The sequence below is a fragment of the Labeo rohita genome, chromosome 9, assembly GCF_022985175.1.
Source record: "Labeo rohita strain BAU-BD-2019 chromosome 9, IGBB_LRoh.1.0, whole genome shotgun sequence".
Taxonomy (NCBI): Eukaryota; Metazoa; Chordata; class Actinopteri; order Cypriniformes; family Cyprinidae; genus Labeo; species Labeo rohita.
Genome location: NC_066877.1, coordinates 13660223 through 13679466, shown reverse-complemented (window position 1 = coordinate 13679466; position 19244 = coordinate 13660223). Strand labels below are relative to the sequence as shown.

The window sequence follows — 19244 nt, the reverse complement described above, 5'->3', positions numbered from 1 at the left end:
ATGAGTAAATTAATAAAAAAATGTATGTGTAAATTCAAAAGAACATTTAAAAAAACCTTTGTAACATATAAACATCCTTAATGTCACTTTTGACCTCTTCAAACCTCAAACTTATGAATACTAGTGTATCATGGTTTACCACAAAAATATTAAGCAACACTGATAATAACTAGGGCTGTCAAGCGATTAATTGCGATTAATCGCATCCAAAATAAGTTTGTTTACATAATATGTGTGTGTACTGTGTGTATTTATAATGTATAATACACACACACATTTTTAAAATATTTATATGTATGTATGTATTTATATTTATACATAATTTGGAGTATAAATATGAATATTTTATATATAAGATAATATTTTTTTTATATATACATGCTTTGGTGTGTATTTATATGTCCGTAATAATATACACAGTACAAACATATATTATGTGAACAAACTTTTATTTTGGATGCGATTAATCACGATTAATCGTGTGACAGCCCTATTAATAACATTACAAGATAAAACGTGCAAGGCAACAGATCTGCCCATTTTAAATTCAATGCAAAATATTTAATAACTACAGTATTTTGATGTACTGAATTTCCATGACTTTTCCCATTTTGTAAAATAATTGAATAGACATGTCAACATCTCTAAATGTTCATAACAATGAAACATTATAAAACTAAGAATAACTATAAAAAAGTTTATTCAACAGTCATTGACTTACAATACTCAAAATCGTCATTGAGCAAAAATACATTTCTTAGATATATACTCTGAACTTAGTATACCATAATTTAGCCGGAAAATAAGAACTTTAGACGCGCACAAAGATGAATAATTGGCACTTTCACACATGAAACCCATAAAATTGCCCGATTACCTTTTCTAGTGAATGTTCTGCATCTGCCATTCACATTTTGCTACCATTTACTCATCTGCACCAAAATGCTGTTAAAACATTATAATGTGATTTGTCTTCGGTCCTGTGTATTGCTTGTTTTTCCTAAGGAGGCTACTTATTTTTTTCATAAATGAGGCAATCTTTAATTTCAGCAATCGGTCGACTAACTTCTTCATCTGCTCGCATGGAGGGAAGATCTTCCGATTCGATTTTTGTCCAATTTGACATTCTTTTCCACATTGTTTTCCAATCTAATGAATACTTAATGTAGGTCTTAGATCTGTTTAGACACATCCTTTGCTAAGTGGGTTTATTTTTATATATTAGACTTGAGTGTGTTACATAAACTCAGTGTGATCTGCTTGCACTTTGACCTTCATTTGTGTAAATTGTAGCGTTTACAGTGTGAGTTTTTTAATCGCAGCAGACACATTCTGTGTTTCTTTAAAAAAAGGCCATACAGTTCAGTGTGATTCTTTTGAGTGGCTGTGTTTAGTGCGTAATGGGTCTCTTGGCTGAAGGCCACTTGATTTCTTGAAAAGCCGATGGTTCTTCACACACTGCGAACTCCACGCACACACATAAATTACAAGTGCTCAAAAGCTTGAAGGTTTCCTTATCAGACAGGAGTGGACTTCCTATCAAGGTGATAACTAGATTTTGAAACACATTTTGACTGGTTTAGTTCTTACTTTCAACATTTTGAATGTATTTGCATCAACAGCTGTTTGATTAAAAATGAAAATGAAATATTAAGATTAGTGCTGTCAAATCGATTAATCGCATCCAAGAAGTTTGTGTTTACACAATACGTGTGTATAGTGTACATTTATTTGTATATATAAATATGTACAAACATGAATATATTTAAGAAATGTATGTAAACACAAACTTCTGTTTTAAATGCGATTAATCGCGATTAATCGACTTGACAGCACTAATTAAGATATTGAATATTGTCACATATTTGACCACTACTGACCCCTCGTTCTGTTTTTCTTACAGTGGGCACTTGCTCAGCCCAGCGGCAGGTCACAGTTCAGCCGGGGCCCATTATTCGAACGGAAGGCTCTCACATCACCATCTGGTGTAACGTGACCGGCTACAAGGAAGGAGTCGAGCAAGACTTTGAATGGTCCATGTATCTTTACACCGCTCCCGATCGAGAGATCCGTATCGTGAGCACGTCCCAGCACAACTACGCCTACGCCTTGTACTCCCAGCGCGTCAACAGCAAGGAGATCTACATCGAGAGGTTGAGCGGAGACTCTGTCTTACTGCACATCACCAAGCTGCAGGCCACCGACCAGGGCATGTACGAGTGCTACACTCCCAACACCGACAGCCGCTACCTGGGCTCCTACAGCGCCCGTACCAACCTCACCGGTGAGCCCCCTCCGAACTTCCACTTAACCCTAATCTATAATGTAGTATGCTTTCAACAGCACTGTGGTTTTGCATTCATGAGCCTTATTCAGACCGGACAGGTTCTCCCGCAGGAGGCCGGGTGAATGCGTGTTTCACAGATGTACTTTGTGATTTCGTTCTCGTCTGAGTCAAACACATCTGTGATTTTCTTTCACAACCTCGGTGCAAATTACAGAGAAAATTACCTACTGTTTTTCAGATAACTCGGGGGTCCTCTGAGAAATCAAATTCCATCCGGATAGCAATGTCTGTGATTTGTGGGATATTATTATTATTTTTTTTTCCCCTTACAACTTCTCATTTATTTTGACCTTTCATTAAAAACCATAACTAAAGCTGTCAGTCAGCACAAGGAGAAAGTTACAGTTACGGTATTGTCCTTGGATTTAGACTATTTTCACCAGCTCTCTGTGTAAAATGGTTGGTGGTTGAAAGACTGGTTGCAGCTCATCCAATTTAAAAAGAGAATTAAATCAATAAAAGATTAAAAAGAGAATTTTAAAAGGGAATTACATCAATCAGAGATACTCGAGATTTCAGTCTCGCCTGAATTTATACATGAAATGACAGACTTTGTATGTTAATAATATTGGAATATATTAACATTTATTTGTTGTACACTGCCGTTCAAAAGTCTGGGATCAGTAAGATCTTATGCTCACCAAGCATTTACTTGATCAAAAATACAGAAAAAAAAACAGTACTATTGTTAAACATTATTACAGTTTCAGATAATTGTTTAATGTTTTAATACATGTAATTTATTCCTGTGAGGCAAAGCTAAATTTTCATCAGGCATTACTTTAGTGTCACATGTTCCTTCAGAAATCATTCAGATATGCTGATTTATTACTTTCATTATAAATGTTGGAAATAGTTGTGCTGCTAATATTTTTTGGGAACCTGTGATACTTTTTCAGGATTATTTGATTAAATAAAAAGTTAAATAGAACAGCATTTATTCAAGATTTTTTTTCTTACAGTATAAGTCTTTGCTATCACCTTTTATCAATTTTACAAATCCTTGCTGAATAAAATTATTAATTTCTAAAAAAAAAAAAAAAAAGATTAAAATGTACTGACCCCAAAGTTTTAAATGGTAGTTTATATTGTTTCAAAAAAATTCTATTTTAAATAAATGCTGTTCTTTTTAACTTTTAATTTATTAATGAATCCTGAAAAAAAAGTATCACTAGTTCCAACAAAATATTAAGCAGGGAGACTGTTTCCAAATCTGATAATAAATCACCGGATTAATGATGCTGAAAATTCAGCTTTGCATCACAGGAATAAATTACATTTTAAAATATATTCACATAGAAAACAATTTAACATTGAATTAATATTTCACAGTATTACTTTTTTCTGTATTTTTGATTAAATAAATGCAGTCTTCATGAGCATAAGAAGCTTCTTTAAAAACATTAAAAATCCTACTGATCGCAAAATTTTGAAATGCGGTGTATATCGGTTGAATTTTTCCCCATGACATTTACCATCATCTTACGTGATGTTAATATTTACAAACGGCTGTTAAATCTTTAGCAAACCTCAAAATGAATATTTATTATTTCTAATATACATTGTGATGTTGTGATACATAATTTTACTTATTTTCTAATGTATTTAGACTGAATTGTCTAATATTTTAATTTGAAAAATGAAAACGTTTGTCATGTAACATGAAAATGATTATCAGCTTATCCGTATCATTTCAGAATTTTAATATTGGAGCATCCCCATTAATAACTGTTTAGAAAACACTGAATAGTATTACTATTTTATTTTTGGGTTTTTGAAACTAATTTAAGAGTTTCTCAGCCAATTCTGGAAATGCAGTTTTGGATAAGCTTGGAAGGTCACTTTTTTTAAGATGACATTTTGAAAGGCAGCTTTTTTTTGGAACCATCAGCCTGAATCCTCTCCAACTCGTCATTGCTCATGTTAATGGATCTCCACTAATTGGTGGACTTTTAATGCCTGAGTGGATTTATGCTGCACAAATCAGTCACTGTTCTGGTGGAGTAATAGAGAAGCTACCTGACAGAATGCCAGTCCATCTGTGTGCCAGCCCACCCTATTATTAAGTAGGGCACAGGCTTGTAATGCTGCCTTGCCACCTGCCACCATGATATCAGTATCAATAGTCCTCTTAATTATAATTGTAATTAAACTTTATCCTTCCAGCTCTGCTCGTGCACACATGCCGCTGATGTCTTATCCATTTGTTAGCGCAGTCACATGGGCTTATCAGTGACCGTAACTTATTACAAAATGCTCATTGTTAACAGTTCGGCTGTTGATTGTGACTAACAGTGTGGGCTGACTTGTCAACGCCAGGCGTTGCTGCATAAGCTCACATGCACCGCATGTCTTGAGAGGCTGCACAAATGGACATGTGGACCAGCAGGAACAGTTTTAATATGGGATCGGTGAGTCATGAGTCGTGTTTGGTGTGGGCCGGGGAGCATCACACTGAGCGCCACCTGTTTAAGGACAGGCATGTTGCTCAACGCCCCATTCCGAGATCCCTGTCCTTCCTTAAACACGCCATCATCCTTTCTGCTGTCTCTACATGCTAACCTCATGAAAGCGCTTATTTTTAACTAGCGTTTTATTGCCGTCAGTACAATAGGCAATATTGTGGGTGGAGTTAGTCATTGTCACCAGTTACAAACCTGTGGAAAAGAGGGTAGAGGTACAGTATAATAGGGTGGGTGATACCAGTAGACACGATTTACCTGTAGAAATCTGTCAACTGGTAGAGATTATCGCGGTTAACTGATCACGTGACGTTGCTATGCTATGTAGTCACGAAAACAGTATATGTGACCCTGGACCACAAAACCAGTCGTAAGTAGCACGGGTATATTAGTAATAGCCAACAATATTGTTTTATGCCAAAAATCATTAGGATAATAAGTAAAGATCATGTTCAATGAAGATATTTTGTAAATTTTCTACTGTAAATATATCAACAAAAGAGAGAAAATCTCTCACTGCTCTTGACTAAGTCACTTTTGTAACCTTATTAATAAGGAAAAATATATATTTAATTTACACAGTGAAAAATATGCAGTGTTTTTATATGTTTGGTTACTTTATTACTTTAGTTTTGTGTCCTATTGTTTACAGTTAGTTTCTTATTCTTATTTAATCTCTTCTCTCTTAATCTCTTATTTAAAGTTTTTATTTATTTTTTTTAATTAAGACAGGTAGATTTTTTGTAATAATGATGCTGGTGACAAGAATTATGAAATTCTATGGTATCAAAAGTCTTGATATCATAAAGACCTTTATTTAAAGCAAAAATAACTATGTCGATATTGTTACCGTGAAATAATGTGATATGTAATACGTGTCGTGATATTTATGGTTCGGGTCTTGGATTCATGAAAACATCTTTAGGGCGGGCTTAAGAAATTTCTTAGGATTTCAAATTAATGTAATTTAAGTAGGGATGCACAATATTGGATTTTTTTTATTTGCCGATATCCAATATTCCGATATTTTTCAACTCATTTTGTCAAATAGCCGATGCCGATACCGATACCAGTATATTTCCTTTTGTTTGGAAAGTCTTTTCTGTGCAGAAATTATAAGCATATTATTTTAAAGTTTGGTTAGTTTTTAACAAGAACTTATTTGTTAGAATTAAATCAACAGTACTGAAGTTCTTTTATAATGACAGTACACTGAAGCTTTGAAAATAACTATAAATAAACTATCAGTCACTGCAATTTTTTTTTTTTTTTTTTTTTTTTTTTTTTTTTTTTTCAGAAAGATGCAGTGGTAACCATAACATTTTGGTGGTGTTCAGATGGTCTAAAGTTTAAGAAGTTTAAGAGTATTAAAAATTCTGAAAATCTGAATTCATAATTTGAACTCATAATTTGTCCAAAAAAAAAAAAAAACATATTACACATTAATGAATAAATCAGTATAAAATTATTTAAATGACCAGTGGCTTTTTTGTGTGTGGTTTTTTTTTTTTTTTTTTTTTTTTTTTTTTTTTTATTTATTTATTAATATTTAATTTATTTATTTATTAATTATTAATCATTCCCATGATTTTGTTGGCGCCAATAACCTTGTGGTTAGTGCACTGACATACAGCACAACTGTGTTTGCGGCGACCCGAGTTCGAATCCCATCTCGAGGTCCTTTGCCGCTCCCGCTCCCCTCCCTCTGCCTAGTGCTTTCCTGTCATCTCTCTACTGTCCTGTCCATTTAAGGCACAAAAATGCCCAAAAATATAACTTAAAAAAACAAACAAAACATTCCCATGTTTTTATGACATCAATTTCTGCATTATTTAATCACAAACAGGCTGCTGCCACTGCACGTGCTATTACGGTTTACTCTATCACACACCAAACGCATCACTCTGTACTTGCATTGTCAGGTTAAATGCAGCAATCCAAAATAGTGAATCTAATCATCATTCAGGCAAAACTTTGCTTTAAGAATGAGCCACACTGCTGATGTGATCTAATCGTTAGCACGCCTTGAGCATGTGAGTTATTCCTTTTATGGGCAAGACATACCGCCATAATTGTTCATATCAGGCCGATACCGATATTTACATTCATAGCCATTTTTGGCGATTCCCTAAATTTAAGTTAATTTCTTGAACAGGAGTTTTCATATTTTCTTAAAAACATTAGGGATATTTTGGGGAACAAAAACAAGTATTAATATTTCTTCTTAAGTTAGAAAATAAGAAAATAGCAGTTAAGAAAGTTTTAAGTCTTAAGAATATTTAATGAATCCGGTCCCTGATGATTGTTTTAAAAAAAATACCCTATGTGCTGAATTGAGTTCAGTTACTGTCTTTGAGATGCTAATGCTAGTAATAAAACACAATTCTACTGTTCCATGTGAGTTACTCTGGCTAATACTGCAGGATTTCATATTCCTAATGAAATGCGGTGTTGATCTAAATTTAATCCCTTCTCTTAGAACAGGGTGAAACAGAACTGTTAGCGTATTTTAGACACACAAACAGAGCTTGTGTGTGTGTGTGTGTGTGAGTGTGTGTGTGTGTGTGTGTGTGTCAGGGTGTGGTGACCTTATCATCTGATCTTTTCTCACATCCTGAAATTCCCACAGTGCATCAGGATCTGCTCTAAAACCTCCTTCAACCCTTTATGTCTCTATCAGGCAAGCTTATGCATGAAAGACAAGCGAAGGTCAGAAGTAAAATGTGGCTAAATTCACTAGCTCTGGCAAGTACAGATAACGACTCTGTTCCAAAATATAGTCAGCTGCTGTCCATAAATGAAGCTACCTGCCTGAAAAGAGAGACCTGATTTTCACAAATGAGTTTTGCATTAGTGCATGTTGCTAAGCTAACAAAGTAGTATATTATTAAGTGTAAACAGTTCATAGCACACAAATATTGGGTGCTTGCCTAACTAGATTGGGGGAAAAAGTTAAATTGAAACATTTTAAAGATGAACTGCGTAGTACGCCGGTGTTTGAAACAGTTTAAAAACAGTTGTTTTCTTGTTTTGATGCTATTAGTTCTGAAAAATGACTTACTTCCCTTGTAATATTGGAGAATTTCACCAAATATTTGTGTGCTGTGTGCTTTTTATTTTTTATAGTGCGGCTGGGATTTCAAAATTGGCCACAACGAGACATCTAACAGAGCATAATTTTGCTACCCACTGCCTTAGCTTAGGAGTGCCTAAAAATACTGTTAGCAGCTCACTAGCATTTGGAACAAAGCCACTGAAAAAACACAGCATATGTTTGACCTTCAGGAATTTTCTGGTCATTGACCGAAATAACTTGACTAATCAAAACTGTCAGGCAAACTCAAGTGTTAGCATCTTTATAATTCCACAGACTGTACTGGAGATGTTTGTGTGCATGTTTAAGCTAAGCTAACAGCTGAAGAATGTGATGACTGAAGTTGTGGAAGCTGGTCAGGGCAAATGTAATGCTAAATATACACATCCTTGCCCAGTGTAATAATTAGTATGTATGTTTTCACAGATTAATGAGTGATCAGTATGCTTCATAAGTGGGTTAGGAATGTGCGGACTGAATGTAGGCCATGACTGGGCTGCTCTCAGCTGCTGACAGGAGTAATGGCTGTGCTCATTGTGGGCTGTATTTTTAGGCAGTGTACATGAGGTGAGGGGAGGAAGCACATATCTCACTGGAGCCTCTGTGTGTCTCTAACCTCTTAACCCATTTCCCCGTGGCCTTGCTCACATTACAGGACTACCCTCACATGCTTTTCAATTCCTCGCCGCCTGGCAGCTGCGTGCGTGCTGTCGTCGAAAATCACTCAGCCCTCTCTTTCTACCTCTCTTTTTCAGTTATGTTTCTTTTTTCCTTAATTCATTCAGTAATCACAGTTAAACTCAGTTTATATACATAGCCGCTGGCAATTCAGGGTAAATATCAGTATTCCTGTCAAGAGCATGCAGATGATATTTCAGCTCAAAATCAAAATAACAAAATGAATGTACCGAACGTGTGTGTGTGTGTGTGTGTTTGTTATATATAACAAAATACATATTTTGTTTTTAATGAAGCTTACCCACCTAATTGTTCTTACTGTAATGTAGAAATCATCTTATGCAAAATTATGTAATGTATTTATTAAAATATATATAATTACATTTCTTACTGTTAAAAAAATATTTTTATGGTAGTATTTTGGTTTATTCATTTACTTAATGACAATCATTCCCACATCCATAACATAAATTCAAATATTGGTAAATAATTCATGCTTCCAGAGTTGTAATTTTTTTTCTTTTTTTATGAAATTAAATAAAATGAAATAAAAAAAGTCACTGAAAGTAATAGAGATTTCTCTCTTAATAGAGATTAAATAAAATAATTTAATTTAATTTAATTTAATCTAATTTAGTCTAATCTAAGTTAATCTAATTTAATCTAATTTAATCTAATTTAATTTAATTTCAGACTGCCAGTGTTGTAAAAAAATAAATAAAAATATATTGTATTTTATGAAATTAAATGGGAAAAAAAAATAACTGAGAGTAATAGTTTTTCCCAAAAAATATTACTGTTTTATTTTATTTCATTTTATGTCAAATCAAATGAAGCAAAAATCACTGAGCGTAATAGAGATTTTTCCCAAAAATTGTTACTAATTCAAAAATTGGTAATAATTCAGACTTCCAGTGTTGTAAAAAAAAAAAAAAATATATATTTTATGAAATGAAATCGCTAAGAGTAATTGAGATTTTTCCCCATAATTGTTACTATTTTAGTTTAGTTTAGTTTAGTTTAGTTTATTTTAGTTGAGTTGAGTTGAGTTTAGTAAATAAATAAATGAAAAATGAAATCACTGAGAGTAATAGAGACTTTTCCTAAAAATTTTTATTTTTTTTTTTTTTTTTTATTGTATTTTGAAAATGAAAATTGTAATAGAGATTTTCCCCCTATAAAACTCAAAGTCTAAGCCAATGAGAAATCGGTAGGTAAATGTGTGTGCATATCAAAAATACATATTTTAATATTAAGAAAAATAATTGTCTTTATACAAACTGCAATTTTTTTTTTCTTTGCTACAATTTTTTTTTTAGTTGTCAGTGGTATCTTTTTTTTTTTTTTTTGGTAATATGCAGTCTTTTTACCTCATCCCCATTTGTGCTCTGTCCTTTAAAAGCTGCGTCCCTGTAGTCTGTAATGTTATTGTGCTTGGCTATATCTGGTGTTTTGCATGATGACATGATGAAATAAGATGATAGAGTTCAGTTCTCCCGAATAAACGGCCATTTCTACGCGTTCCCTTGGCGGCTTGCTGTTTCTGACGTCGGTGGGCAAAAAGGAAGCTCTGCTCACTCCTGCCAAAGAAAAATGGTTCAAGCAAACGAGCGAAACATCCTCTTTTAATCTGCTTCACTCAGCTGCAATGATTTATTTAACAGTTTGCTTCTGAAGAAGATTTAGAGTTTTGTAGTTGTACATTTCAAATGGTTTCTTCTCTTCTCTAGCTCGGTGCTTTTTTCTACCCTGTCCCCAGTGATGCAACTCTGTTCAAACATGAGCGATACAATCACTACTGGGTGTTTGGCACTGTGTTGTTTTTGTTTTGGGGATAATTTATTTATGTATTTGTTAGTTGAAACAATTTACGGCTTTGAGCTTTCGGGCTGAAATCCTCTTCCTCCGACACTTTACTCGACTAGGCTGCATTTACTCTGTCAAGCAGTTTAGTGTATTTTTCCCAACGGTTATCTGGCACAGACCAGATTTGGTTACAAAAATCCTTTGTTTCGTGGACCACTTTCATATATGATTCTCAGTGCACATCAAATGTCTAAACACTTTTATCTAATAGTCAGTTTTCGGTATTTAATATCCACTCTAATAGATTTTGGGGTCTGTGCATGTCCAAACATAGTAGTTTTAATCCTTTAAGATGTCAAAGCTATTGTGAAATGTCAAGCACGTATTTTGCAGCAAAGAATTATTATTATTTTTTTTTAAGATGAAAAGAAATGAGTATAAACCAATTAAAAGTGTGAAAGCACTGGAAGTCACTCTTATTAAGTTTCACAGTACAAGGTTGGTTGTGTGTATATATTTTAACATAATTTGAAGGACATGAATGATAATTCATCATTTCATTAAATTACTGTGCAAAATTGGCAAGAACGGAGTAATGAATGGTATGAGTAAGCATCACCAGCATTTCCAAAGAACAAAAGTGGGCAAAGAAAGGGCGTTTCTTAGTCAGGGATACTCTGAATAGATGTACACTCAATAGTCGCATTATTCTTCTTCTTTTCAGACTTAATTGCATTTTTGTGATGTTTTGTTGACCCCCCTTAAGATATTTGAAAGAATACGCAGGTTAAGGTTGTATTTGATGGTGTGAAGTAAAACATTTAAGGACAGCTAGTATGTCTTGGTGTGTCATTAATGTAAACACGGCTTTGGCTGAACACCAAAGGTGTGTGTGCTTGTTTTAACCTTTAATTTTTGTCTCTTGTGATTTGATCTTGGGCTCCTATAGATCTCTTCTATTGAGTGTGTTTGTGTGTTAAAACAGCTAGTCTTTGTGTGGGCAGGATTAGGTTTCATTGTCATTCAGTGACATTGAGCTGTCACATACACATACACGTTTACGTAACTTAACTGGAAGTTCCCATTGAAATCTGTTGTTTTCACTTAAACCAATTATAACTAAATAGAAATGCTGCTCTTGTTTTTTTTTTGTTTTTTTCTCAATGGACTCAATGGAGCTGTGCACATGCATATTATGTTATCATCACAAATCTTTGTACAAATTAGAGAAATACACTGTGGTATAATGTAAACATTTGTATTGGCATTTTTAAGATATGGGTAAAGCTATTATTCTCTTGTCAAATTTCTTTTATTTACAGTTTTATGTGAAAGTTTGGAACCCCTTCCAGAATACTTTTAACAAAATAAGAGAGATCATACAAAAAGCATGTTATTATTTATTTAGTACTGTCCTGAGTAAGATATTTTACATAACAATGTTTACATACAGTCCACAAGACAAAAAATAGCTGAAATGATTAAAATAACCCCCTTCAAAAGTTTGGGACCCTTGGTTCTTAATACTGTGTGGTTACCTGGATGATCTACGACTGCTTTGTTTTGTGATGGTTGTTCATGAATCTCTTGTTTGTTCTGAACAGTTAAACTGAGCACTGTTCTTGAGAAAAATTCTCCAGGTCCTGCAGATTCTTCAGTTTTCCAGCATCTTTTGGATATTTGAACCCTTTTCAGCAGTGACTGTATGATTTTGAGATCCGTCTTTTCATACCGAGGACAACTGAGGGACTCAAACACAACTGTTAAAAAAAGGTTCAAACATTCACTGATGCTCCAGAAGGAAACATGATGCATTAAGAGTCAGGGGGTGAAAACTTTTGAATGGGATGAAATGTCCAAAGTTTTCTTATTTTGTTGAAATGTCATTTTTTTTCCCCATTTAGTACTGCCCTTCGGAAGCCACAGAAGATACTTGCATGTTTCCCGAAAGACAAATTAAGTAATTTACCTTGATCTTCAAATTCAAAAAGTTTTCACCCCCGGCTCTTAATACATCGTGTTTCCTTCTGAAGATTATTTTCTTATTAAAATGATATGTTTAGACACACCAGTTTGCAATATCAAGCAGCAAAAGCAGTTTTGTAGAGCTGAAAATAGCTAAGGTGGATATAATTGTACAGTGTTTTGAAGCAGCTTCATAGTGGTAAATAGGAAAAAAACTGAATCAATGATGCAAACTTCATCAAATATGAGGCAAATCCAAATTCTGCTGTGCAGCAGCAGTGTCATTATTCAACTGGAGTCAGTTAGTGTTGGTTCAGTTTAATAACTATGCAAGTTCATCAATTATGAAACAAGTTCAATTCAGCAGCTCTACAGAAGATAGAGTTGTTATTCAGCTGAAGTCAGTTCATTGTTGATACATTTCAATGACAGCATCTGTTGCAAAACTTCTCAAAAGTGTGTATATGTTTTTTTTTCTTTATTCTAGAATGCCCCCTAAAGATCTTTGCTAACTACTTTTGAGATTTTCAGCTGTTTAACCCCCAGTAGGTTTAAAACACGCAAACTCTTGCTGAAGACAGCTGGACTGTATCTGAGACTTGTTTGCTGGAGAGCTGAGCGTATATGCGTGTAGGGTGTTATACATTCCTCTGAAGTTTCCACTGGGTGTGCATGCCAACATATCCCTCCTTATCTGCTCTCCTCTAAAGCCCAGATCAGCTGTCCTTAAAGACGGGCCTGGAGTCTGGATTTATACTGGCGTCTAAAGTTTAATTGGAAAACATTTCAAACACTTCAAATTTATGAGTTGTAGAGTAAATAAAGATGTGGAGTGCTAGAGATGAAGTAGAGTGAGAGAGCCAATTGACCCTTCACCAGCAGTTTGACTGACAGGTGATCTGACCAATTATAACCTACCTAGACTCATTGGAAATACGTGCCTCTATATACATTTCTGAAAAATTGAAAAAAGTACCTACATGTACAAATCACTGCAGTTTCAAGTTGAAATGAAAGCTAGAGGCAATAAAACAACTTTTTATTCCTTTTCTCACAAAGTGTGATTTACAGGTACAGAGTTTTAATTAATAAAGCCTAATTTTCACAGTTACTTGCAGAATATTATGTTATGACTTCAAAACAATTTTAACATCCTGTATGATTTGAAAACTGACACTTTTTAACATTGTCGTCACATATATAGCTTCATATGCATGCATTTTCTGATTCACTAGGTTTGTTCGGTAGCTCACGTGATACGGCGTTGCACTCGAGAAGTGCTCCGATACGAACCCTGTGAATCTGCGGTTTAACAAAACTCAAATCCGGAAGGAAGTTAACGTAGCACGGCTGCATCAACAAATGCGTTTTTATATCACATTTGCATTTGTTAACACTATCTGTGAGGTGTAGGGTTGGGTTTGGTGTAGGGGATATTTCCAATACGATAAAGCATTAACCTTTAGCGACACTTCCTGGATATTTGAATTCTGAACAGCTGCAACACGTCTCGCAAGCAGCGTAATAAAGACGCAGCAATATGTGCCTGTAGTAACGTAATAAAAATGTGCCACGGTCATGTATTGAACGTTTGTTTTAGTGCCACCTTCTAGACATTTCATTTAGAAAGTGCCGTGAAACGTGCAGTAAGGAATGTAATTATGGTGTTGCGTATATTTTTATAGAATCTGCCATTTTATGCAGCAGACAAACCAGACAGGAGAGTAGATCAATGTCAGTGGACTTGAACTTGAAAAATGGTGTGTTTCATGTTTGTTTTGTGCTATAACTAGTAATGAAGAAAAGATGAAACCCAAAAGTAACCCCCTCTGTTTTGTATGTTGGCACGCTATCAGTTACCTTTTTGCTCTGCAATGTGTTTTTCACTGTGTGAGAACATGATGTTTGGCGTGAGAATGCCAAGGCTTTAGGGTGGGACTTTGCGAAGGGTCGATTGACTGTCCTGAATCTTTTGGTCACACATTTGACAGACTTATCAGGCGTGCATGGCAGAATTCCATATATTTCTTATTTTTTAATTCAAATTATTAACTGTATTTTACCTTGGAGCATTTTTCTCAATTTTTTCTTACTGTTCATTTGGGAATGAGGGATCATACATAGTTCCACAGCATAGAAATTTTTTTAAAATTGTTTTAAAATTATTTAAAATTGTATAAAGCTATTCAGTCTCTCAGATCCTCTATAGTAAAGTGCATAAAAAAGAGCAAAACCTTGTGTGATTGTATGGGAGGGTTTCTAAGGTAGAATAGCTCAGTAACATTTTAAGGTCATTGTAGCTTAGTGAAGGGTCAGTTGTGGTACTCTTTCACATGCTGTTGTCATTTAAAACTGCTACGTAAGCAGTTTCAGGGACAAACAAGGTCTTATCCTCTGTAACCTGACGTGATTCAGGCCCCTGGCACCAGACCACCTCAAACAAGCTGAAATATGAGTAAGGGGAGCAAAAAGAGAAAGCCAGTGAGAGTGGAGTCAGTGGTGAGTCAGGCTGAAACCAGGATATAAGCTGGAATCAGTAGTGTATCGTCTGAGGTGTGTCAGCTACATGAAAAGAGTGATTGCAGCGGTGAAGAAACAGTATACTTCAGCTATAAACAAGAATCATGGTCTCAGCACACCTGGACAGGCAGCAACATGATACATCTATAAAACACACTCACTTTACCCCTCAGGTTTCTGCCTGTAGTGATGAAATCAACCAGAGATGAATCTGTGAACATTGTCATCAGTGACTGTGCCTGGGAAGATCTTTCTTCTCTTATCTGTTGTTATCTGTTTGTCCATATATGGCAATGTTTTGAGCCCTCATTGCCAGTGCTGTAAACACTGGTGCTTTCACGGTAATCAGTGTTTTGGTGACCTTCAGAATGCTGTGTGGAGTTTTCTCAACAAGTTACTGCTGCTGTGTCCTTAGTCTCTTTGCATATTTTAGACATTAGACATTCTAAATACTTTTTGGAAGCTACAAGTAATGTTACTCTTTAAATTTTTAGTTTTTTTTTCAAAAACTACCATTAAAAAGTTTGAAGAAATGAATGCTTTTTTCGTCAAGGTTGCATTCAATTTATCAAAAGTGACAGTAAAGAATTTGACATACAGCAGTTACAAAGCATTCTGTTTCAAATATATGCATTCTTTTGAAGTTCATCAAAAAGCCTGAAAAAAGGATCACTATTTCCACAAAAAATGTTAAGCAGCACAACTGTTTTAAAGGGGTAATTCACTCAAAAATGAAAATTCTGTCATTAATTACTCTCATATTGTTCCAGACCTTCGTTCATCTTTTACCACAAATTAAGATAATTTTGATGAAATCCGAGAGCTTTCTGACGCTGCATATACAGCAATGCAACTGACACATTCAAAGCCCAGAAAGCTAATAAGGACATTGATAAAATAGTCCATTTGACATCCGTGGTTCAACCATTATGTTATGAAGCTATGAGATTACTTTTTATGCACGAAAATAACAACTTTATTCAATTTCTTTTTTTCCCGTTTCAGTCTTCGACGCGTGTTCACGAGAGGCCGTTTCTTTCTTTACATTTGTCTCACAAATAATTACAGTAATTCTTTTTTCTTTACTCCAGAGAAGAAAACAGGCTAAAATAAACTATGGCACAGTGTTTCCAAACTGAATTACATAATTGTCTTCAAACAGGTACCACCACCTGATGTTGATTGGACAAACAGATGTGTTGGATTTGCTTTCATCAAAAAGTAGTGATGTAACATCATTTTTTTATTGGGAATAATAATAATAATTAGGGCTGCCCTCAATTAAAGATTTTTCTGGTTGACTAGTAGTCATTTATATTAAGCATTAGTCAACTATTAGTCGCGCACTTATTAATAAATCATATGAATCATAATAATGAACCTTTAATTGATTACATAAGCGCTCGAGCGCATGCAAAAACAGCTTGATACAGCGCACCGGCAGATATAATAATGATGAATGTGTCAGGGAAAAACAGCAAGGAGACTGCATTGACATTTTAATAGTTTATTGATAAACTAGTGCTAAACTAGTTTCTTTGTTTTTGACTTAAGAGATGAATTCAGTGACACTGACTCGTCATCTCCACAGTAGTGATGCGCCTGTATGCATGTTTCATACAGATTATGCAATCTGAAAATATTTGTTTTTCTATTTGAATTGGTTCATTTGAAGATGGACATTTCACTATCTACAGATATATTTCTTATGTCTGTAAGGCAAATATACACAGAGTTTTGAAGTGACGGGCTCAAGTTCACAGAGACAGAGATGGCAGAAAGTGCATCCTGTTTACTTTCATTATTTTACAAAAGTGCAATGTTTTGTTGTTATTGTGAGTGCACACAAATAAACCTAGAGTCTTTACAGATTCGAAAGATGTATTACTTTAATTTGTATGACCAAAAATGTTGGAGTGTTTTAAGAGGAAGTGACTGCACCGACGCCTCCATCTATCATGCAGCACACATTTTTCTAGGTTAACATTAGAGCTGCCATGTAAAGTTTCTACTGCTTACATATTTTAGATGATAAGCCATATTTGAGTTTGATGAATGATAGGCAAGCATTTGGATGTCCTGCCCAGTGTACTGTATTACAGTACCACATAGACCAGCCGTTAACGATCTGTGTGCATGACTTCGCCACTTCCTGTGACTTTTTAAGTGACTAATAAAATTTTAGTTTACCAAGCCCTAAATAATATGATGTTGCATGTAACATTCCCCAATATGTGTCATCAGCATGTGCAATTCTAGCATCTAAGAGGAAGTTTTGAGACATTACTTTCCCAGCCTCTCCCAGCATTGATCCAGCAGAGCGGGAGTAGATCTGGAGCTGAGCTTTCCAACCTACGCACCAGCCCTCGCAAGAAACACAGAAAACCCACAGCCTGCACTTGATAGCATGTGTAGCAGGGAGTCCTCCACCCCCAATAATCACATGCTCACTACTCCATATTACACAGAGAGTGATATTAAACCCTGACTATCAGCGCCTCTGAATGCCAGGCTGTGCTGCGAGTGCTCGTTTGAGCCGGCGATGAGAGACCTCCCCTCTCTTAATCATGGCAAAACACATGAACAAGTTGGGCAGCAGTGCCTGAGTCATAAAGAGCTACAGCGCTAGCCCTCTTCAAAGCTGTCAGCCAGCGTGTTTTGACAGAGAGGGGAGTCCAGAGGGGCGTTAGTAATTTAGGAGCCGAGCTCCTGCTTTAAGAAGTGTGCTAGCGTGAGTCAGAGGTTGCAGGCTGGTGTTTGGCTCGATACCTCATTAGAGTGTGAGGAGCAGTGCGGTCTGGCCTGACTTTCAGAGAAAGCTGGATTGCAGCTTAAACCTCGGAGTGAAGCCATCACATAGACTTGAGAAGTTCTTTAGTTTAATGAAGTTCAAATGTCTCAACCTGCTGTGGTGTAAGGCTGAAGTGTTTCATTTCAGAGCCATTAATATGCCAATATCGTCACACAATAGTCTTAATAGCGGTGAATGGTTTTAAACGTTCTAATTCCACGGATTGCCAAATCAAAGGGAGCAAGGAAAATACATTTGTAAATGTTTAAAAGATTCTTCCAGCTTCCTGAGATGTACTGTATTCTCAGCAAAGATGAGATTAATTTTTTTAAAAATGTTGAGGATCGAGTTATGGACCTTACGGGGGCGAGGAAATTGGTTTTTATGAGAATTTGGTACATTGTGTGAATAATGTTCGATACAGTGAGATACATGTTTACTCCAGCAATATTCTGCATGGTTCTCACAATAAATAATATTGTCTAGAGGCATAGTTGTTACTTCGAGCTCAATTCTAATTTGAATAAGAAAGGGAAGTTGCCTCAAATAAGCATTTTAACAAGTACAGTGCATTTTCCTGACCACAAGCTAGAAGACTAGTACAGTATGTGTGTTTTTTTTTAATTTTTTTTTTTTTTTGGAATAGATGATTGCGTTTTTCCAAAGTATGTTTGATTGACACATTTGTGGGCTACTTTTGGCAAGAGTGTCCATGTGAATGCATCTCTGATGATAGGTTTTAGTGGGGGAAAAAAAAATTATTACTGTATTTATGGCCAGATGTTTGACCAATTCAGATTTCCCAGATGCTATAATTGCTGTGCTTTCCTTGTTAATCTAAATTGTTTCCTGGTTCAGAATATTTTGTTGCTATGGCAGATTGTAGGAATCGGTGAATCTTTTTTTTTTTTTTAATAATGAAAAAAAGACTACTGTACTACTGTACTGCAACTAAAACCTGGAGCTAGAGTGTAAAAGTTTCAGGGTCAGCAAGAATTTTTTTTTTTTTTTTTTTTTTTTTGGCATTTGAAAGAAGTGTCTACATTTACACTAGTGCGTTTTCGTTTTAAAAGGCATAACTTTTGCTACCTTTATGCCTGTTGTTTACACTACTCTGCTGTTTTCAACACTCGAAAACTGAGACTTTTGAAAACGCTGCAGACCCTGTTTTAGTTTGAAAATTCTGGGGTTGTTTCAGTGTAAATGGACCAAAACTTTTGAAAACTGCGTATTCTTGATGACTGTGTAAACAATAACATCATGCTTATTGTTATACCCATAGATATGTATAGGTAGATGCCCCATTCGACATGTAGACGCATCCGCCATCTAAATAATAGGGAATCTACCTATACATATCTATGGTTGTATCTGCATGAATGGTCATGTGACATGCGTTTTTCGGTTGTGTAGTGTGGAAGGAGTTTGTTTCTGAAACGCAGTGAAAACAGCTGAGGAAGATGAGTCTTATCTAGCAAAACAATCTGTCATTTTCAAAACAATTTGACAATTTCTATACTTTTTAACCTCAAATGCTCATCTCTGTGAAATCTGTGTAATCTGTGTAATCTGTGTAATCTG

The 19244-nt window shown here is 35.2% G+C and overlaps 1 protein-coding gene across 1 annotated transcript in view; it reads left to right on the top strand.

The window, feature by feature from the left end:
* Positions 1–19244, top strand: part of igsf3 (immunoglobulin superfamily, member 3) — a 186835-nt gene that overhangs the window by 40684 nt on the left and 126907 nt on the right. Inside the window, exon 2 of the mRNA XM_051118750.1 lies at positions 1904–2284. Coding sequence (XP_050974707.1) covers positions 1904–2284 — 381 coding nt within the window. The remainder of the gene's footprint in view (positions 1–1903; positions 2285–19244) is intronic.